Source organism: Passer domesticus, chromosome 1 (assembly GCF_036417665.1).
Source record: "Passer domesticus isolate bPasDom1 chromosome 1, bPasDom1.hap1, whole genome shotgun sequence".
NCBI lineage: Eukaryota > Metazoa > Chordata > Aves > Passeriformes > Passeridae > Passer > Passer domesticus.
The window spans coordinates 134,479,697-134,500,755 of NC_087474.1; the positions used below are offsets into that span (position 1 = coordinate 134,479,697).

At 43.0% G+C, this 21,059-nt stretch overlaps 2 protein-coding genes across 4 annotated transcripts; one reads left to right on the forward strand and one right to left on the reverse strand.

Moving 5' to 3' along the window:
* The first annotated feature begins 3 nt into the window (after positions 1-3).
* E2F5 (E2F transcription factor 5) lies at positions 4-15,297 on the forward strand. 3 transcript variants are annotated; one of them, XM_064390585.1, is made up of 9 exons: positions 4-98; positions 6,837-6,946; positions 7,619-7,780; positions 8,990-9,033; positions 10,799-10,863; positions 11,834-12,101; positions 12,836-13,036; positions 13,446-13,490; positions 14,570-15,297. In XM_064390585.1, exons 1-9 carry the CDS (start codon positions 75-77, stop codon positions 14,677-14,679), a joined length of 1,029 nt encoding a protein of 342 aa, XP_064246655.1. In that variant the 5' UTR covers positions 4-74; the 3' UTR covers positions 14,680-15,297. The 3 variants fall into 3 exon arrangements, 2 of the variants coding, with proteins under 2 accessions (XP_064246655.1, XP_064246643.1); XM_064390573.1 differs by lacking the exon at positions 4-98 and adding an exon at positions 262-775; XR_010348185.1 differs by lacking the exons at positions 4-98; positions 13,446-13,490; positions 14,570-15,297 and adding exons at positions 241-775; positions 12,344-12,552 and having other exon boundaries at positions 12,836-12,970.
* Positions 15,256-20,718, reverse strand: RBIS (ribosomal biogenesis factor). Its single transcript, XM_064390599.1, has 3 exons — positions 20,560-20,718; positions 16,916-17,032; positions 15,256-15,422 (listed from the first exon to the last, which is right to left on the reverse strand). Exons 1-3 carry the CDS (start codon positions 20,677-20,679, stop codon positions 15,354-15,356), a joined length of 306 nt encoding a protein of 101 aa, XP_064246669.1. The 5' UTR covers positions 20,680-20,718; the 3' UTR covers positions 15,256-15,353.
* Between the last annotated feature and the right edge of the window lie 341 nt (positions 20,719-21,059).

Here is a 21,059-nt window from a genome sequence, read left to right on the forward strand (position 1 = left end):
TGCGCGCCGGGGCACAGCCCGGTGCCCTGCTCCGCTGCCCGTGGGACGGCTGGCTGAGGGCCTGCTCTTCTTTAATGCACCCCGGGAGCTCTGACACAGTACGGACTTTACAGCTTCTCTGCTTTTATCCAATGGTAACTGAGGGAAACAGGTGTACCTGAATTACGGCCAAGTATATTCGGACACCAGTGGAAGGGGCTGGGTAAGCATCCAAAATTCCCTGTGCCCCTGGCCAGGGTATCAGCGTGTCTTGTTCCAGGCCTAGGGGGGTGTGAGAACATCATCTGCACTTAATCTAAGTGTTTTTATATCAAATGCAACCGGTGAAAAGAGCGACAAGGAGCTATCGAGGCCGGGACAGGCAGGCTCGTGGGACATGTCTAGCCGACTCCAGGCCTGCGCTACCCGTCCTGGGGACCGTAAGCAAGACCCGGGACCAGCCCACGCCGCCCAAGTGCAATGCCTCTCTCGCAGGCCGTGGGGCCGGGCCCGTCCCTCGCCCCAGCCCCGCGGCCGGGCCGCGCCGGTGTCCAGGCAACGGCGGCGGCGTCACTTCCTGCGGGCCGCCCCTCCCGCGCCGCGCTGGGCCGGGGGCCGCGCTCCCGCTCGGGCCGTTGCGGCGGTCGCGACACGTGGCCCCGCCGGCGGCATGGCCGCGGCGGCCGAGGCGGCGGGCGGCGGCAGCAGCCGCCACGAGAAGAGCCTGGGGCTGCTGACCACCAAGTTCGTGTCGCTGCTGCAGGAGGCCAAGGACGGCGTGCTGGACCTCAAAGCGGTGCGAGGGCGGGGGGGCGGCCGGCGGCACCGCCGGGCCCGGCCGGGCACAGGGCCCGCCGCGCTGCAGCCAGGGCGGCGCAGCGCGGGGGCCGGGCAGGGCCGGCCGCTCCCTCCTTCTTTCCTCCCTTCCTTCTTTCCTTGCCACCCGCCCCGCGTGGTGGGGCCTCCGCTGACGGGCTCGGGTGCCTGGTGATGGCTGACAGCCGCCGCGGTCGGCTAAAACACGCGTTTCGTCTCTTTATAAAGGGGTGCAAGGGGCACCGTGTGTTGTGTTTAACTTACTGAGAGTGGTCTTATTTAGTGTGCCCTGTTCTGGGCTCCTCAGTAGAAGAAAGACAAGGAGCTACTGGAGAGGGTCCAGGCTCAGAGGGCTGCAGAGGTGGTGCGGGGTCTGGAGCATCTCTTAATTAGAAGAGGCTGCGGGAGCTGGGCCTGTTTAGTCTGAAAAGAAAACATTGAGAGCAGGTCTCGTCAGTGCATATATATATATATACACATATACATACATATATACATACATATATATATATATATATATATATATCTTATTTGTGCATGCCAAGAGGATGGCGCCAGAACTCTTTGGTAGTGCCCAGTGACAGGACAAAAAGCAATGGCCGTAAACTAAAGCACAGGAGTTCCACCTCAACATGAGGAAGAACTTCTCTATGTTAAGGGTGGCAGAGCACTGGAACAAGCGGCCATGGAGGTCATGGGGTCTCCCTCTCTGGAGACATTCAAAAGACACCTGGATGAGTTCCTGTGCACCTGCTCCAGGAGACCTTGCCTTGGTGGGGGTTGGACCAAATGATTTCCAGAGGTCCCTTCCTGCCCTAGCAATTCTGTGGGGTTTTTACTGCCCTGTATTGCTCCCTGCACTGACTCAGTGTATGGGCTGCTGTTTAAACCTGTTTCTTGCCCACTCCCCTCCTTTAAGCAAGAGAAAACCATGTTGGAAAATAGACCATTGCCACCTTATGCTTTCTATTACGTGTAAATGAAAGAAGCTGAATTGGCATAGGAGTGACAAATCATTGTCACCCAGCTCTGCAGCCAGCCTGCTGCCTCCAAGGCATGCGTTGGGCTGCAGCAGCTGGAGCCTCTGCGGTGATGCCCTGAGACCAGCCCACCTTGGCAAGGTCCTTGTGCCAGGAGGTCACTGTGTTGCAGCAGGGATCCTTGCCACTGTGTCCTGCCAGTTCCCTGGAGCCTGCTGCTGCTCTGGCCCAGGAGCTCGGGCCCTCTGGGCTGTCGGGTGTGCAGTACATTGAGGCGAAGGTGTGTTAACCTCAGTGGTTAAGATCGTGAGTGAAGAGATGAGGTGTTCGGCAAAGTGCAGCAAGAGGCTGGCTTGGTGCTCTGCTTGAAGTCCTTTCTGGAAAACTGATCTATTTTTTGATTATTCTTAATAGGCCCCAGGAGGTGAGTGGTGTTGAAGCTTTTTTTGTGCATCCCTGTTCAGAGCAGATGCACTTTGGTGATGTTACTCTGGCTAATGAAACTTCAGGGTGAATAGGGAAGGACACTGATAGGTTTTATATTCCTCATTTAGTTATGTTGTGGTTTGGACAAGTTGATGAGCTCCATAATATTAGTTGCTTCTCTATCTAGCAAAACAGAATGAAGATGTCTAGATCTTTGGAATTGTTGTGCAGCTTCCTTTAGTATCTGTCACATCCTGAGAGATGTTCCAGGTCAATCTGAGAAGCAAAACATACTCAGTTTGAAAGACATAAGGCCCAAAAGCTTGGCTGTAAGTGCCAAAGAGGATTGACTTGAACAATAAAGTTGGGCTGTGTAGTGCAATGGAGCAGTGCTTCTTGTTCTCTTTAGTGAGAAAGGTACGTGCTCAGAGGGAATGAAAGGGTTGATAGCCACAGAAGAGTTAAGTGGGCATTGCAACCAATCACAGGCATTTCTCCTCAAGACCTATTGGAGAGTGGTTTCTGAATTACAGGTTACAATTTGTTGAAAGTAAATACTAACTGCAGTGCCTAAGGTGTTGGTGCTTTCGTGAGCAGTGGGTCAGAACATACATTTCTGTAACTGGTTTTCTCCTAAATAAGCCATATATCTAAGGAAAAATGAAGACCAGTTTGTGTTAAGCCAGTGTGCTCAGCAAACTGAAGAACAGGATAGTCCTGAAATGGAACAGAGCATTCCAAGAAATTGTTTGTGCAGTGAGCACCTTTAAGTGTCTCTTTGCTGGCTAGTATTGACTGTCTGATGTTGTGCTACTGATTGGTATTTGTGTAGCAAAATAAGCACTAGAAAGAAAATAAAATTTTAAAACAGGTGGACTTCCAGCTTTGTAATTTAGCAATTTAGAAAGAAAATCTGTTTTATGGGACATTTTCTGGTGATCTTTAATACCTCTATAATTGTACTTTAGCAGGGTATAAGAGGAAACTGTGAAAGTGTTTTAGTGCTGGACACTGGTAACATCTGAGAAATTGTGGGAATGGAAGTGAGAATTTTCTTTACTTGAAATTTGAATTTTGTATTTAAAATCAAACAGTGATTCTAAAATAATGACATACTTGTCATGGAATAGCCCTATATAAAGAAATCTCATTATGGAATTAAGTTTAAAATACTAAGGGATGTATTATAGAAGAGAAAGAAAACTAAATTTCAATCTGCAGCAAGCCATGACTTGCAGGGAAGAGAGAAAAAGAGCAAGATGAGTGAATAAGGGATAAACCGCCTGAATGGATGCTGTTCATAGTGTACAATACTTGTGCCCTAATTTCTTAAGTGGGCTTCGTTTCTAGCAGAATAGAATAACCCTGCTGTGATGATGGTTAAGTAGTGTTTCTGATCATCAGTGCAAAGCATGAGATATTCTAAAATCTACTTGTTTTAGAAGTGTACTGGTCGGGGGCAAATAACTGTCTTGCACTTGCTATACTCCACAGAAGAAGAAAGAGCCTGTCTATTGGATTTTACATTCCCTTAGTGTTTATGTTGCAATGACATTCAGCACTTCTACATACAATTTGGCAAGAGCGCCATTCGATTTAAAACTCTCACCAAACTGTTGCCAGCCCCCTTGGGGAGAAAATGTTGTCATGTGGTGCAGGCAGAGTTCAGAAGATGCAGGACCTCTTTCCTTTGACAGACACATGGAGAGAGCAAGCAGGTAGTGCTGGCCCTGTGCTTTAAGATACTCAGTAATGACTCTGCCTCGGTGTTCTAGCGAGCTCCTCCTCTCTCAAGGGCTAATGGAGCACATTTACAGCTGATTATTTCTGCTGCCTTTTGTCAGCTCCCAGGGAGCAAACAAGTTGGTGGGGGGCTACCAACTCTCAATTTTCCTGGCCTTTCATCCTTATTTCTGGGCATGTGTGCCTGCCTGCTGCTGAACCTGTGCTGTACAGTACGTTTTCTGTATTCCATAGCTCTATGCTTGGATACTTTTTTCCAGCTCTGATCCTATCTATGAGACACTCATGAGTGCTTGGCTTGAATACATACTTAATATGAAGAGATACTAGGAGGAATAACAATAGAGTTCAGCAGCTTAACATGAGAAGGATTTTATAAAAGAATTCTGAATGTGGAAGCTACTTCCACCTGTGTTAGCAGGGCCATTGTTGCAAGTGTCCCTTTCTTGACACAGGCTAAAAAGCAATGAGTTTTAACAGTGTTTTTGACAACAGATTTGTTTCAGGAAGCTCTTTTTGTTATTTAAATTATTAGTGAATTGTTTATGTGGAGGACTGAACTTAATTTCTGATCCGTGTACTTGGCAGAAGGTATCCCATTGATAAATGCTAGAATGTCAAGGAGGAACTTCTCAATTGCATTTTAAAATATCTGTGAAATTTTTAAAAGATAACTAGATTACAAGGTTTGCACCAGAAAGTTAGAGAATTTCTAAAGTAAACTTCTCAGCTTGGAAACTGGCCCCAGCTTGTGTTAGAACTCTTGTTGTAAGTAGTTGAACTTCACAGCAGTGATTGAATTGTATATAGGGGTAGACAAGTCAAATACCTATGCAACTGCTGCGCCCTGTTGTGGGGATCTGGAGCTGGTAGTGGTGAATCTGCTGCTGCTGTTCATGGGAGCTGTGCTTTCAGCATGCAAAATGGAATATCATTAAGAGTGCAACAATTACTTCAACTTGGAAACATTTGAAATTGGACACTCAGAAAAAGTGACTTCTTTTTTTTTAAAAAAACCCAAAAACTTAAGCTTTAGTTTCATAGCTCCAAATTTTTTAATTAGTATCTTTTGCTACCAGTACAGTTTGAAAATACATTAAGATTAGTAAAGCATTTATATTTTGTAGACAGGTATTTGGGAAAATTTCAAGAGGTAATGAAATCTTGTCTCCAGAGCAACTTCTTCATTGTTCAAGCCATGAGTGGTACACTACGTCCTACGTAAATATGTGGAGCAGTGGGGGGAAAAAAGCAGGAAGCTGAATAGCATCTAAGTGTGTGCTGTCCATTCCTTGCACTGAATAACCTAAACAGCCTGCAGAATAACTGAAGCCTGTGAGATGTATGGGGTGCTGATTCAGCACTGTGCAAACAGCATCAGCTCTGTCACTCGCTAGATTTTTAAGGTTCTCTTGCAGTCCTTGGGAGCAGTGTGTACGTATGCAGCAGAAACAACAGATTAAGATAGCAGGTGCATACCTACTGAAACAAGTGATCAAAGAGCCTGTTTCCTTGGTGAGAACTAAACTGCACTTTATATGTATTTGTATGCATCTTGTTTTGCTAGTTAAGAAAATGCTTTAAAAGTCTCATTCAGAAGACCATACAAAATATAAATGCTGCTAATGGTGTCAGTGGAAACTGTTTAGTGGGTACATCACTGTCAAGGAGAAAGAGCAGTGTTATTACTTCATGGATATAAGAGTATTTTTTATAATCTCTTCTTTCTTTTTATCCTTTCAACTTTATTTCAGTAGAAAAAGGTAGTTGTACTATTAAGCAAAGAAATTTGGTTTTCCTTCCAGGTTATGGTTGTCTCGAGCTGTACCTTTCTTTCATATAGGCTGCTTACAAAAAGTGTACATTTAATAGATGGAACAAACTGAAAAAAATCATTATGTTCCTGTAGAAGAAATTATTTGCCTTTATGTATTAGTTCAAAATCAGAAGTCTTTGCCTACCTTTCTCTTTATTTTTCTTCTATTTGTTTAATATATACAATCCCATGTAATCATTGTATTTAAGTGTCCTGAGTAACTACAGAGTCCAACTCCTCTTTTCTTTCCCTTCTTTTAGTGAATGTTCTTTGAACTTGAGCTGCTTTTCAGGTGTCAAAGGCATGGGTAGATCATTTGCTTATTTTATATTAACTCTTTGGATCTGTTACACAAAAGTCACCATGGAGAGAAAGAAGTAAGGCACAAAGTGGTTGCCTCTGCCTGATGCTGCCTTGCTTGGAGGGGCGAGTGGTGGCAGCCCTCAGATGCGCTACAGAGCTGGCTGTGTGTCAGCAGCAACATCCCTGGCAGCTGTACCAGGGTGCTGGTTCTCAGTGTGACAGATGAGTGAGCCCTTGTGCCCTGCAAGGGGTATTTGTGCAAGGACAACACTGGCCTGAAATACTGCAGCTCTCCTGCAGCCACTTTGTGAAATTACAGCCCTGTTGTTTCGTATCCTGGCACCACTGAATCCAAACAAAGGTTGTAATACCTCGAGTGCCAGTGGAAGGATGATAAACTTAGTATGTCCTTGGCTTCAGAGGCTTGCCCCACTGCAGGGTATTGCTGCTTTCCTTCCATACCTTTTCCTGCTCTCCAGAAAGAGCATGGCAAGCTCCTCCATGTAGATGAATATGCTCCAGGTACTGACCATGGTCTTTGCAACCCCTGTGAGCTCCCTTCTCTGTTAGAGGATAGCCTGTTGGCCTTCAGCCAGGGGACTGCTCCCTGTGCTTTGTAGCACTGCCTGCAGATGCTGAACTTCAGAATTCATGGTGGTATCAGGCTCTTGTAGAGTGGAACCTTCTCCTTTTGAAGTTATATTAGATGGCATTTGTCCAAGGGAGTGGCTTTACCTCAGCATGCAAGTTGCTGATACTTGTTCTCTCAACAGGCTGCTGATACACTTGCTGTGAGGCAGAAGAGAAGGATCTATGATATCACCAACGTTCTGGAGGGGATTGATCTCATTGAGAAGAAGTCAAAAAACAGCATTCAGTGGAAGTAAGTTATGTCAGTTCTGAAAATTTTCACATGCTTAAGAGCAACAAAAATTGCCTCTTTCTACTTATTCTGACTAGATTTGACACCATAAAATTAACATTGTCCTAATCAATGAGCAATGTGATGTTGTAGAAGTACAATAAAGTTGCAAGTGAACTGTATTTGTTTTCCCTTTACCTTGTGTGGGTGATATATAAAATCAAGTTTAAAGCACACAGAAGAAAATCTTTCAGAAAACTTGTAGTGCTACTTTATAACTAGCACTTGTAGTTGAAAAATTCACCCTGAATCAATCTGGGAGGGCCATCAGGACACACTGTCTCCACCTACCTGCCCTACCACAGTCTGTGCCTATTTTCTCCTAGGTCTCTGAAGGTAAAAGCTCGAGATAAGAATTCTAGGGGAAGGAGCTGGGGCCTGCAAAACAGTTCCAACACAGCAAAAAAAAGTGCTCCAAAAGAAGATAAACTTTTGTACAGGGAAATTCTAATTTTGATCTGAATTAAAGAAATTTCATTTTCCTGTCAAAACACTTGGGAGATTCAATACTCATTTCCTTCATATTGAATAGTAGTAGATTTTCCAAATGTTGAAAATAGTCTTAAAAATTATCATTGGATGTTTGCTTTAGATTTTAACTTGTGGTCTCATGAACCCTTGTACCTTTTTAAGAGGAGTAGGTGCTGGCTGCAATACAAAAGAAGTCATAGACAGGCTGAGGTATCTGGAAGCTGAAATTGAAGATTTAGAACTAAAAGAAAAAGAATTGGATCAGCAGAAATTGTGGCTTCAGCAAAGTATCAAGAACGTCATGGATGATTCTACAAACCACCAATATCCTTTTAAATTAATTGTGTGCATTTTGGAATGAGAATTAAAGCAACAGTTAAAGTGTAGGTAACGGAAAAAGCATAATGTAACTCATTTAGCAAGGTACAGCAAGTATTTTTTCAGGTTTTGCTTCAACAAAAGAAGATATAAATCTTATTTACATGACTTTTTAACTTCCATGACTGTAATTTGTAACATGAAAATAATTTAGCATATATATATGTATAGCAGTAACTATTAAGTTAATAGCATAATCCTAGTGTCTTATTTGAAATTAGTGATACTGCTTTCCAGAACTTAAATTTATATTTTGTTACCAGTGCTTTACATTAATCTTTTTTGTTGCTTCATTATTTTGAAAAGATTAAGCTATCACCCAAAGATAAATGGAGTTAACAAAGTTCTGAAGCTTGTTGGGTTTCAAACTGGAAAAAAACATCCTGTGTATAAATACCAGAGTTGCAGCTGCATTGCTTGTAAGCTTGTGTCTAGCTGTCTTGCAAAACAGACACCTGAGAATGGGAGCAGGAAAGTGCCTTTCCTATCTATAATACTATTGATAAGTACTTAAAAATTACCGGAGTTTTCTGTTCAGAAACTGTTGCCATAAAATGGATTTTGTAACAAAGGAGATTGAAGTTGTATGTCCAGAAAAACTTTTGGTAGAGCTAGCACTGGGATTGATCTCCCAGGGAGGTGGAATATCTGTCACTGGAGGTTTTGCAGAAGAGGAAAGACAAACATCTGTCTGGAATGTCTGAACGGTGGATTGATCCTACCTTGAGGCAGAGGAATGGGATGGCAGATGAATTCTGAAGTTCCCTCTAGCAGTATTTTTGAGTGATTCTGGGAAATGCTGATACATACCTGAATTCTGTATTGTCAAATTAGCAAGGTAGAATATATTCTTCAAAACAAGATTTTACGTGTTCATTGTTAGAAGAATCTCTTCTCTTTAAAGCTACACAAATATTTTTCTTTCTGTATTTTATTTGCTGATACTTCAGTATATTTTGAAACTTTGGTATTTTCTTTAAAACACAGAACTCTTGTTATTTGTAATGAGCTATTCTGAAAGTCAAAAATAATGCCTTGATTACTCCTCTAACAATAACAACATTATAGTTTAGGCTCAGATTGGACAAACTTCTTAAGGGCAGCAAATACTAGTTTTATGCTGTTTTAAGAAAAATGTTCCTTGACATAAATTACGTTTTCATATGTCACCCATGAAGATATCTGCAACTGCTTCAATGGTAAGTTGCTGCTAGGCTGTATTTCTAAAGTGAATGATTTCTTGAAAAATAACTTGCTAACTCACCTGCTTTTTTCCTGCATGTATTTTGAATTGAGAAGTACTCAATAGTGATGATTACTAGGTAGCGGTCTCAAGTTCTGGCATTTTCTAGTTGTAGTCATAGATTGTATAGAATGGAAGCTCAGCTGGAGTCCTGGTTTTTGGTGTCTTTTTTGGTGTTCACACTTTTCAGCAGCTTGCCATGGGCCATTAATGGAACCAGAGACAGGATTTGTTGGTCCAACCCTCCAGAAGAACCACAAAGATCTAAATTTTGCGTAATTTTCTGGTGGCAGCTGTGGCCAGACAGAACTTGTGATGCTGTATAAATGGAGCCAGCAGAAGGTCAATGATGGGGCATTGCTACTAAATCTGAAGGATTCCTGTACAGGTGGTTTGAAGAAATTGCTGGTAGAGGTTACTTCCCTTGACATCATCTCCTGATCCTAGGGCACCCAGGGGAAGATTGTTGTTCAGCCTCCAGCTAGGCTCGAAACTATCTTTTCTTTGCCACAAGGAAGACTTTTTAAATAAAAACACAAGATAGAAAACTACTGCAGAATTAAAACAAAAATGGGCTTTTACTGAAAAGAGGTTAGTCATTACAAAACATGAAGGCAGCTGGCATGGTGCTCACATAGTACTTCACCTAAGTGTTTCTGAGGAGGCAGAGAAAGAAAAGTGTTACTCCAAATTAGTTATGAACAAAGAGGAAATCATGTGCAGGTGAGCAAGTAACCTGCAGTGTTGTGCCAGTGCTGTGCATGTAAATGTGGTCCCCATTTTAATGTGCATAGTAAGCCACGGATGAGTGTGACAGACAGCTGTTACATCCCAGTTGTATGTGCTGTGGAAGCCATGAGTTTAGATACTGGCTTCCACAGTACATCCCTGGTACTGAAAATTAATATTAACGCCTCTTCTTCCTTCTGTTAAATCTGTAGTACCACCAGTCATCAAAGTCATAAAGTGAGCTAGACCAGAGAGCTGGTTTAGCTGAAGTCATATGAGAAGTAGCTGAGAGAGCTGGGGTTGTTTAGCCTGGAGAAAAGGAAGTTCAAGGGAGACCTTATCACTGTCTATAAGTACCTGAAAGGAGGCTGTAGCCAGGTGGGGGTCAGTCTCTTCTAGGCAGCCAGTGACAGGACAAGAGGACATGGCCTCAGGCTGCACCAGAGAGGTTCAGGCTGGACATCAGGAAAACTTTCTTCAGGAAAGGCTGATTACGCATTGAATCAGGCTACCAAGGAAGGTGGTGGAGTCACTATCCATGGAGGTATTCAAGGAACAACTGGACATGACACTTAGTGCTGTGGTCTAGTTGACAAGGTGGTGATCAGTCAAAGGTTGAACTCAATGATCTTGGAGGTCTTTTCCAACCTAAATGATTCTTTGATTCTGTGAAAAAAGGAACTAGTTAAATATTTTCACCTTATGTTATATATATAACTAGAAGACAAATGGGCAAAGAACATGGTAAATCTTCTACTGTTGTGAGAAAAGGTTTTTGCAACTGTGATCTTAGTATTGGAATTCTGTGATTTATACTATGCAATATACTTGGATCTTAGAGGGATTGCACATCCTACCACAAGTTTATACATGCTAAATTATGCAGTACTTTAAGTGACCTTAGAGAATTTCCAGATCTCATTTGAGTGGATACTATGCAAGACTTAAGAAAAATACACTTAACACTTTCTTAAAAATTGCTGTTTAACCAGGAGATACACTTCTAGCAATTCAAGCACCTTGTGGTACACAATTAGAAGTACCTAGACCTGAAAAGGTATGTACTGGTTTCTTGTTTACCTAAGTGTTCTAGAGCAATAGTGGCAAAGAAAAGCTGTTTCAGAGCAGAGGATTTATCTCTACCATGTTCAAGAGGAGGAGAGAAAGGATTAGGATTGTTTCAGTTGAAAAGAGGGAGGCCAGACAGAAAAAAAGTGGGTTTTGTACACTTAGATAGACTAATGGTAACCCTGCCTTCTATTAAAACCAAAATACACAAGTGGGTTTCTTCTCTCTTGCTTTTAAAATGTTGCAGCTTTCAAAATAATGCATAGCTGTTATGAATTCTCTTCAGATCTCAGTGACTTTTATGTGTCAAGTTTCTCTGTTACATTGTTAAAATGGATCTCTTATGAAAAAGCCTTTTAGATTTAGTTTTAATGTAATTTAGATTTAGTCTCATGGTATTACACTGTATAGAGAAACAGACTGCAATCTCACTTTAGCCAAAAGGATTAAATTGACAAGATTTGAAGTAGGAGGCCAAATTATTTACTTCTGTCCATCTTTAACTTTTATTGTTGTTGTTGAAGTGCTTGATTTTAAATAGTGTTTACATAGTTGGGAGAGGGAAATGACGCATGATAGCCACTGTGCTTATAGAAGGCTGAAGTTCACCTGAAAAGTTTCACAAGCTATTTTTAGTGAGGCTAAGCACAGCCTGTGTTAAATATCGGTAAAAGCATTCAAGGCTGGAGCCATGAAGCTGATCAGTGGTACTATCTTTGCCCATCTCTGCTGAACGCAGTTCAGGCAATGGTAAGGACCCTGCAGGACCTAAGTCAGCAGCTTGTGATGTTGGATTTTGTTTTTTGTTTTGGTTTTTTTTGTTTGTTTTGTTTTAGTTTTTGGGGGTTTTTTTGTTTTTTTTTTTGTTGAGGACTAAAACAGCTGATCTTAGTCTTCATCACTTTGTAGAGTTCCAAGTTCTCAAGGAAAGTAACTTTCATAATACACCATCTTTACAGGGACAGAATGGACAGAAGAAATACCAGATCAATCTTAAAAGTAGTTCAGGACCTATCCATGTGCTGCTTATAAACAAGGAATCGAGCTCCTCCAAGCCCACAGTGTTTCCAGTTCCTCCACCTGATGACCTTGCACAGCCCCCATCTCAGCCTGCAGCTCCAGCAACTCCACTTAAACCAGCTGCAGCTCCTCCAAATCCCCCAGAACAACGTGACCTGAATCAAGGGCAGGAGTTACCACCAACAGCAGCTGTGGACACACCATCAGGTGGATCCCGGGGTTTTCCTACCTCTGGTGGGTGGGGGAGGAAGGCAGCTGGAGGGAAAGAAGAAACTGTTAAGAAAGGTGGTAGACAAAGGAAAGATCAAGAATTTGCATAGGGTAGCAGCTGTCCATTAAAAAACTACTCCAGGGACTTTGTAACAGCTCTCAGGAGGTTAGATACCTCTGCCTCTTCTGTCTGGTAAAACAGATGCTTCCCTCACATCTTACCATCTTACACTGAACAGGTTTTGGATGTAATCCTGTTAATTATTCTGAGGTGCTTCTCCAGAATGCATTATGGAGCAAAATTGCAAACCTCTTGACGGAAGAGGATATGATTTGAATGCGTACCTTTTAATGAGATTGATAATACAGGCGCCAGTTCCAGCTATTGTACCACAAGGTCGCTTACCTTCTTCCACATAGCCACAGTAAGAGGCTGCCTGAATATAAGGTACTTTTTTCATAGTAATAGTAAATTAATAGGTAATAGGAAAAGATTTAAGAAAATGCTGTATTACAACCGTATTCCTGAGGGGTCCTGATTACCTTCATTGACCTGTAACTGATCTTTAATTAACTGACAATTAATTAAATTTTAACTGTGGAAGGGGCAGATTCCCCTCACCTGATCCCAGACATTGGCCATGTTCTCCTCGAAAGACAAAGCTGGGGGCAGGTGTTGCGTGTTCTGTTTCACCGTAACAGACTTGTAACGCGCCTTCCTGTCCGTGTAGATGGCAGCGCCCAGCAGGACAGCACAGCCACCACAGCCCCTTACTCCAGCCTTCCAGAGCCAGAGCTCTATCCCAGCCTGTCTGGAGACAGTGTCCAAGCCTCAGCCAGCTCCAGTGACTACCAGAGCCTGCTGCCTCTGGATGTCAACTGCATTCTCAAGCCAAACTCATTTGACATTGCAAAGATGGAGGAGCCTGCAGGTAGGAAGCAGTAGTTGCTGTTTAAATATTTTACTGGTTCCCTGAGCCCTTCATTGTGACCAAATTACCAATGAGTTACACGGAGGGAAAAAAGAGGTCTCTGTTTATCTTCTAATTAAGCCACTGAGGAGCTTACTAATCTTCAGTAAATGAGTTTCTTTGCCACCAAATAAGCCTCATAGTGTATATAGCTCTTGGATTTTAAGAGATAAGTGGGAAAAATATACTGGGGGGAAAAACTGAGGGATACAAAGATAAGTATATTTTACATGTGTATGTCATACTATCTCTGCAGCTCCTACACTGCACAAGCCGTCAATTCAGTGTTTTAATGCAAAGAATGTGTTGGCTGCTATAAACACATTAAAAAACCCCACAAACATAAAGCATGTACTCTTGTCTTTCACAGGAAATATCAGTGGAGATATTATTGATGAACTCATGTCTTCTGATGGTAAGTATTTAGCATCTTTTCTAATAATCACAAGTAGCAGCATGGTTTTTGTGTGAACAGCACTTAGAAGGCATCTGTTAAATCTGATGCTAAGAGTCAGTATGAAACTACTTCTTCCTGTGTTGCCTCTGTCACTCTTGTCTTTGCTCCCCTTTCTATTCCCTTCAACAGTTTTATTTAACAGTCAAAATAGGAAAACCTTAATCCAACAAGCACTTACCTGCATGAATAACCTACCAATACTTAATTTAGGGAAAGAGCAAGCTGATGACTAGTGTGCTGTCTCAAAATATAAATCTGGTTGAATTCTATTCTGCCTAAAGCTTTGTGCAGGTGCTTTGAATAAGTATTTCAGAATATAGTTCTGGATGCAGACTGTTATATGTCCACCTGTGGTACACTAACAGAACAAGTGTCACCCATTTGTGTTCTTGCACGTCTTTGGTCATATGAGTGCAGTGCTGAATCACAGCTACTACAGAATTCATGTGCTCCCTACCTCTCTGCCACTCTCACTGAGGTGCCAGGCAAGGAGGTCAACTCACTTTGGAGGTCAACTCACTTTGGAGGTCAACTCACTTTGTACCTTTTGCCCTGTATTCTGTAAGGTCTGTAATATCTGCCCCTCAAGCAGACCACATCAGGGCTCATCCAGAAAGAGATGTGATTGTAAGATCCAAGGGGCAAGGTGGGATTCTGTGAACGTGACAGTATGTGGTTAACATGGAAACAGCCTCTGCTTCTAGAGCAGGGATACAGATAAAGAAATATAAATATAAATATAAATTATGCCTTTCTGGTTAAAGTTTTCAAAAGCTGCACGGGAACTCCACTGTTGCTGAAGAAATTAAACCCATATTCCAGCAAACTGACTTAAAATACCAAGCAAAAAACAGCAGATACTTACTGCCTTAGTTTGAATGCAGTACAGGTTTTCATGGTATTTATCTCATTGAGCTTGTCAGATTATCAAGACTATTTTAATTATTAAGACTAACCCTTATGACAAACATACTGAAATATGATAGGGCTGATTTTCCAAGTGTTTTAATTTAAACTAAACTGTTCCTGCTTTACAGTTTTTCCTCTCTTACGACTCTCTCCTACTCCCGGAGATGACTACAACTTTAACCTGGATGATAATGAAGGAGTCTGTGATCTCTTTGATGTGCAGATACTAAATTATTAGATATTATGTCAACCAGACTACTTATCTACCTCTAACTGTAACAATCTAGACTTCTTCATAACCTAAGTATTTGAATAATGAATGTATAACTTCTTAGTTCACTGACTCTGGGAGTATATTTCCTTTTGCTTCCTTTAACTACTTCACAAAACAAATTCAAGAACACGAAAAAAGGGCTCTTATCAAAAATTCTGGCACTTTTTCACCTGAGTGTTTTTCTGTCTAAGGCAATTGTTCGGAGCTTTCTTTAGTAAGAAAAGTGAAAATACTTTATAGCCTTTTGGTCATTTTAAAAAAAATTATTAGTCTTCTTGCTCACAGTTAACAGCATTTTCTTTGAAGCTTTACTGCCAAGAAGCTTTGTTTTTTAACTTTTCAAACAATTTTGAAGCTTTCACTGCCAAGTTGAAAAATGAATGGTATCAACTTGAGTTATGCTAAACTGTTTCAGTGAACCAATTTTGTGAAGTGCCTTCTGTTTTAGCACTTTAAGTTTCTCACACTGACTTCTGACATTCCACTTTCCTAGATGATAGGAAAGGTCTGTTTGTAGTTTGTATTGAAGTGTGCCAATACTTGTATATTAACAAGATTTTTTAATAAAATTGTGCAAACAAAGCCATCAGTATTTGTGGTCTTTCATTTCTTGCAACCCCTTCATTATCCATTTTGCATTACAACTGAGATAACAGGCTTGTGGCAGCATCCACGTTTGCTGGTTCCTCTTCCAGATTTGTGGAAACCTGGGGAAAAAAAAGAGTTTCAGTTTAAAGCAGAAAACAATTTCTTTTTATTCTGCTTAGGGAAAAAAACCCAGACTAATAAATATCCATTGGCCAGAAGATTAATTTGACTTTTATATATTTTTAAATAAAATTTTTTTATTATATTTTTAGATAATTTTGGCTAATTTTGCAGCTATATTTCAATAATTTGGAGGGATTGCAGAATACAGGGAAGTTGAGACATAAGCAGAAAATGCTTTGTGCTTTGGGAGCATCACACCAGTAACATAACACACATGGCCCAACTGAGACAGGCTCAGCTTTTAGTTCACAACTGCTCTCAACAACACTTCTGCAACTTTGGGAAAATGCTATTACAGCTGAGTGATGTAGAGCCCTACTAGCACAGGAGCAGTAGTACAGTCTGAATTCTTGGAGGAATAAATAACAAGTCAGCAGGGACAGGACCACTGGTTCCAGCTGCCTTGGAATCCTGGCTTGGCTTCATCCTGTGCTGGCAGCACTGTCACTTACATTTCATTTTTCCCCCAGCCTCTCCTTAAGGAGACACTTGTTTAGTTGCTCCCAGCTGTACAGAAACTTGATCACCTCAGGCACACTGACAACTCATGTCCACTTCTCCAAACTCCACCTTCCCCCAACAGCAGGATGGATTCAACTGCATCTCATCCTGAAGGATTGCTTTCTCTCCCTGAAACTGTGCTTAGAGCAAGAGTCAGCAGAAAGAGTTTACATGGAGGAACTTGTCAGGAATTAAACTTTTATGAATTAATTCTTGTGCAAGACTGCAAGTAGGCCTGTATAAAAAAAAAATAACCAAACTAGCCAAAGGCAAGAGAAATACTGTCTTGAACCCCAAGTGCTGCAGGCAAAACCTCTACTACAGAAATTCAGGTGTTGGTCCTTCTGATGAGGTGATACAAAGGCTTAGGAATCAGGAACAAAGAGAGGCAGAACTGTTTGTTTCAAAGCACTGTCAGGAGCTTCAGGTAGGGAACAGCTAGGTTCATCCTCTCTGTGTCTATTAATGTAGAGATACAAGTTTCAAATCAAAGGGATGGAGCTGGAACTAACTTAAAAAAAACAATTAGAAATCAGCTAGAACGTAATTTAAAAATATGCTTTGAAGCATGCTTCAGCATGGCTGCCACCCTCTTATCTCTCTACTTAGTATTTATATAGAATTTGAACATGCTAACTAGGTTGCAGCATTGCCACACAAATGAAATTCATAAAATTGGGATTCTAGCTTTAAAGCAACTGCATGAATTCACAGTCACAGAATATTCTGAGGTAGAAGGGACCCACAAGGATCATCAAGTCCAACTCTAAAGTAAATGGCCATCAAAAGGGTTGAACTCAGCACCTCGGTATTACCAGCACCACACTCTGACCAACTGAGCTAATTGCCTGCAGTCTAAGAGACACATTATAATGCTTTAAACACACATTCTTTTCATTCTCCTCAGATTTTTACAAAGGGAAATTACCTGCTGAGTGTTCTGAGGTTCTGATGTGGTTCCTTTTGATAGCTGCCGGATTTCTTTCTGAACTTCAGCAAATGCTTTATTTATTGTGCTAACTTTTTCAGCATTTTTAATGTTTATCTGGGAGAGAAAAAATACACACATTGGTATTTTTAACAAAAATTCCACTGATACGAAACTGCCCCATTTTTGTTCAATTATTATGCAGCCAGTGTTCCATGCTTTTCAGTATGTTTTACCTGTTGCTTCATTAGGTCATCTACTTCTGTACTAAAAAATTCAAAATTAAAGAGTTAAACTTGCTCTACTGGAATGGGAGCCCATAGTGATCCAGGAAGAGAACACAGAGAAAACAAAAATCAGGCTTCACAGGCCCTGATACACCACCCTCAGCTCCTCTTAGCTGGAATGAAGTCCCAGGAAGGGTTCCTTCCATCATCTCTGGTGGACTGACCCTGGCTGGATGCCAGGTGCCCACCAAAGCTGCTCCATTGCTGCCTTTTTCAGCTGGACAGGGGACAGGAAATATAAAGAAAGGCTCATGGGTAGAGATAAAGGCACAGAGAGATCACTCACCAGCTGCCATCATGGGCAGAATAGACTCAACTCAACTTGGGGAAAATGAATTTCATTTGTTGTCAAACAAATGCTGCAGAGGAATCTTAGCTCAGACACCTGGAACACCTCTTCCCCCTCCTTCTTCACCGACCTTGGTGTTTGCAGGGCTGCTTCTTATTAAAAACCCTCACTCCTCTGTTAGTGCTGCTGCTGGTGGTATGCTTCTTAACTACATCAACCCAGAGGCACTGCCAGTACCTGATGGGCTCTGCCTTGGCCAGCAGCATAATCCATCCTGAAGCCAGCTGGCATTGGCCCTTTCAGACATAAGGGAAGCTTCTGGCAGCTTTTTAGAGAAGCCATGCCTGTAGACCCTCAAACCAAATACAATTTGTAAATGATTTTACTATGTTGAATTTCTTCCAGCAGCTTACCTTTCATCATCACACCTTGCATCCTAATTGTTCGTACTATAGGTCTGCCTATAGTAACGTAACGTCTACCAGGTTTTGCCACAGTATTTAAAGAAACTCTGCAGCTGTGGCAGAGTAGAATGTGTATCTCTGGGCACCTCAGCCTCGCTTTTAGCCCAAGTCTGCCTTTATAAGTTATTTTATCTAAAATTTTACTTTCAAAGAGGAAGTGCTAGAATATGGACACGTGCTGCACTCTGGGGACAACTCTCTGTGGTAGAGGAGCAGGGTGGATGCAAGAGGGCATAAACTCTCACCACTGCAGCAAAGATTCAGCTGATCTGAGCCCTAGCACCTGCTGCTTCCAAAGTCTGGAACGGGATCATAGCCAGGTGATAACCTATTACATTGCAAACATTCCATAAGCATGCTCATAGGTCTTCAGGCAACCCCAAATTTCAGCATACCTACTGCTGTTTCAAAGGCTACACCTGTCGTTCATCTCTGAGCAATTTAAATAGGCAGAAGCAAACTGTGAATGGTTACACGTATTCATTTTACTTTCAAAGCCTCCATCATTTCAGAGCACCTATGCAGTAACAACAATTCCATTCTGACTGACCACAAAAACCAGTATTAAGAAAGCAGTGGCAATGAGGCTGATAGAACAGGCCTACTCAGATGAACATTTTAACTGGGACAGTGACTGGAGACATACTGCGCCAGCTCCCAGCTCTGATCAGACTGGATGGACTGTTGGTAACATGATGTACAAAGACCATGTCTTCAGTCAGAGCTTGTCACCATCTTACAGCTTCACAGGGGTTTCAGAAGGTTCCTGTCAGTTTTAATAGTGATATCCTCAAATACTCAGGCAGGACTCGTCCACAGAAAGAGGCTCTATAGCTAGCATGGTACCTACATCAAAAGTTGTCTGAACAGTTACAATGGACTTTTAGCCATTAATGAGTAAATGTATTTTAGTGATTTTTTTTTTCTGAGCATCTTCTTATACTGCTTAATGATAAATAAATCACATTAAGCCCAAAGGCTTAATGCATTAAAGAACACAGCTTCAAACACAGAGAATAAAATCTTACTCCTAATAAGCTTTTCAAGACTATGAAACTCAGACATTTCATGAATATGATTTTAAACCTGTTTCTCCCTTTCTATTATACAGAACAGTCTAGACTAAGAGGAGATTCGATGCCAGCAACATGAAATTGTTTCTTCTAAAGTTTGTTACGTTCCTGTCTGTCTGCAGATTAATTTGTCAAGTGGAGCTTGCAGGAGAAAATCTGAAACAGCCTTTTTTTAAGGAGCCATTTACTTGTGTTTGTCCAGCAGACTGCAACTGCATCAAGTGGAGAAAATAAGCCACTATCTGTTTTTATTACTTTAATTTACTTTTTATTACTTATTTACTTATTACTTTTTTACCAGATGCTTTTCTAAAGGGACAGCTGAACACTTGCAGAACACACGCCTCTCAGGCTGTAGGCAGGGTTTGAGAAGATGCTCGCTGATCACAACAGGAAAACTCTTGCTTAGATGACCCCCATCCCTCTTCCCCTGCACTGCTCCCTGCTCCATGACCCACTCTCTCCCTCCTCTGGGCTGTGCTCTTCTACAGACATGAAAATAACAACAATATTTTTGTTTCTTTGTTTTTCTATTGCTTTAGTATGTTAAACTGGCTTGCAGAAGCATCTACAGAGCATCACAGCCCATGTAAGGGGCAAAAAAGGGGCACAAAAGAATTAAGAGCAAAACACCCAGCAGTGCACACTCCTAGCTCTGTTCACTGCATCTCACTGACAGTTTTACTTGACAGCTGAGGCAAATAAACAGCTACTGGATCAGAAAAGGCTCCATCCTTTCTAGTTCTTCCCCACCAAAAAGCTTCTCTCTGCATTCATTCATTCATTCATAATTAAGTTTGTTCAATTCACCAACCCAGCACATAAAAATGCAAAATATATTTTTTAATGGCTTTTGCTGCTGATTTAGCAAGTTGAGTCACCTAGTGGGCGTAGAATTCCTGAGCCAGCATCAAGGAGAGCTATGGGAACATAGCCCAGAGTCTGGCAAGGCTCCCTTCCTGAGACCAGGAACGTGATGGAAAGGAGCAGGACTTCCCCTTGTTAGTTGTCCTAACTATACCCAGTGGTTTGGACCAAGGCATTTTGTTAAACTGTACCCTGAATTACACGCTCAGCGACGCTGTGAATGCAGTCCAGTGAGCGCGAACTGAACTGCTGATGCGCCCTTTAGCATCGCATCCCGAGGACGAGGCGAGATACCATGAGGCACTTCCCAAACGACACCCCTCAGGCACAGCCGGATGCTTCCTGTGTGCACATGCCTGCAGATTAGTCAAATGAACCTCCTGTGCTCCTCCTTTTGCAGATGACACATACAGTTTTTCCACATACAAACCTAATTTTCGGGGGAAAACCGTGCACTTTGCCGTTTTGTGCCGGACGCACGCTGCCCCTGACCCAGCTCGATTTAATCACCCCCGAGCGCTTGCTGCGCCGCGCAGCGAGGTCCAACAGGAGGAAACGCCGCCGGGCCGAGGCCTCCCGCGGGCGCTGCAGCAGCGCCGGGGCCCTCCCCATGGTGGGGCGCTGCCACAGCCCGGCCAGCGTCTCCTCCCGCCGCAGCACTCACCTGCTTCAGCCCGGAGGTGACGGGCCGCGCCTTGCCCTTGGCCTTGGCCCTGAGGACGCCGCTGCGGGCGACGCGGAACACGCTGCCGGCCTTGGCGGCCCCGCCGCGGCTCTTGCCCATGGCGGCGGCGGCGCGCGGACGGGTGACGTCACACGGGCTGTGACGCGATAGCCGCCAATGGCCCACAGCGCCGCGCGGGGCCGCCAGGGGGCGTGCGCCGCCTCGGCTGGGCGCTGTGGAGCCGCAGCGCGGAGCGGTGCTGGCGGTGTGGCGCTGCCCCGTCCCTGTCCCTGTCCCTGTCCGGTCCCGGCGTCAGCCTTGGCCCCGGCCCTGCTTGCCTCTCCTGCGCCTTCGCAGCCAGCTTTTTCAGCACGGGAAGGCTGAGAGCTCCTTGACGCGCGCCCGCAGCCCGAGCGCCGAGTCCAAAGCTGCGCGTTGCCACAAGCGCCTGCCCACGGGCAGCCCCCGGCACACGCGGAGCTTGGATAAACTCCCAGTTG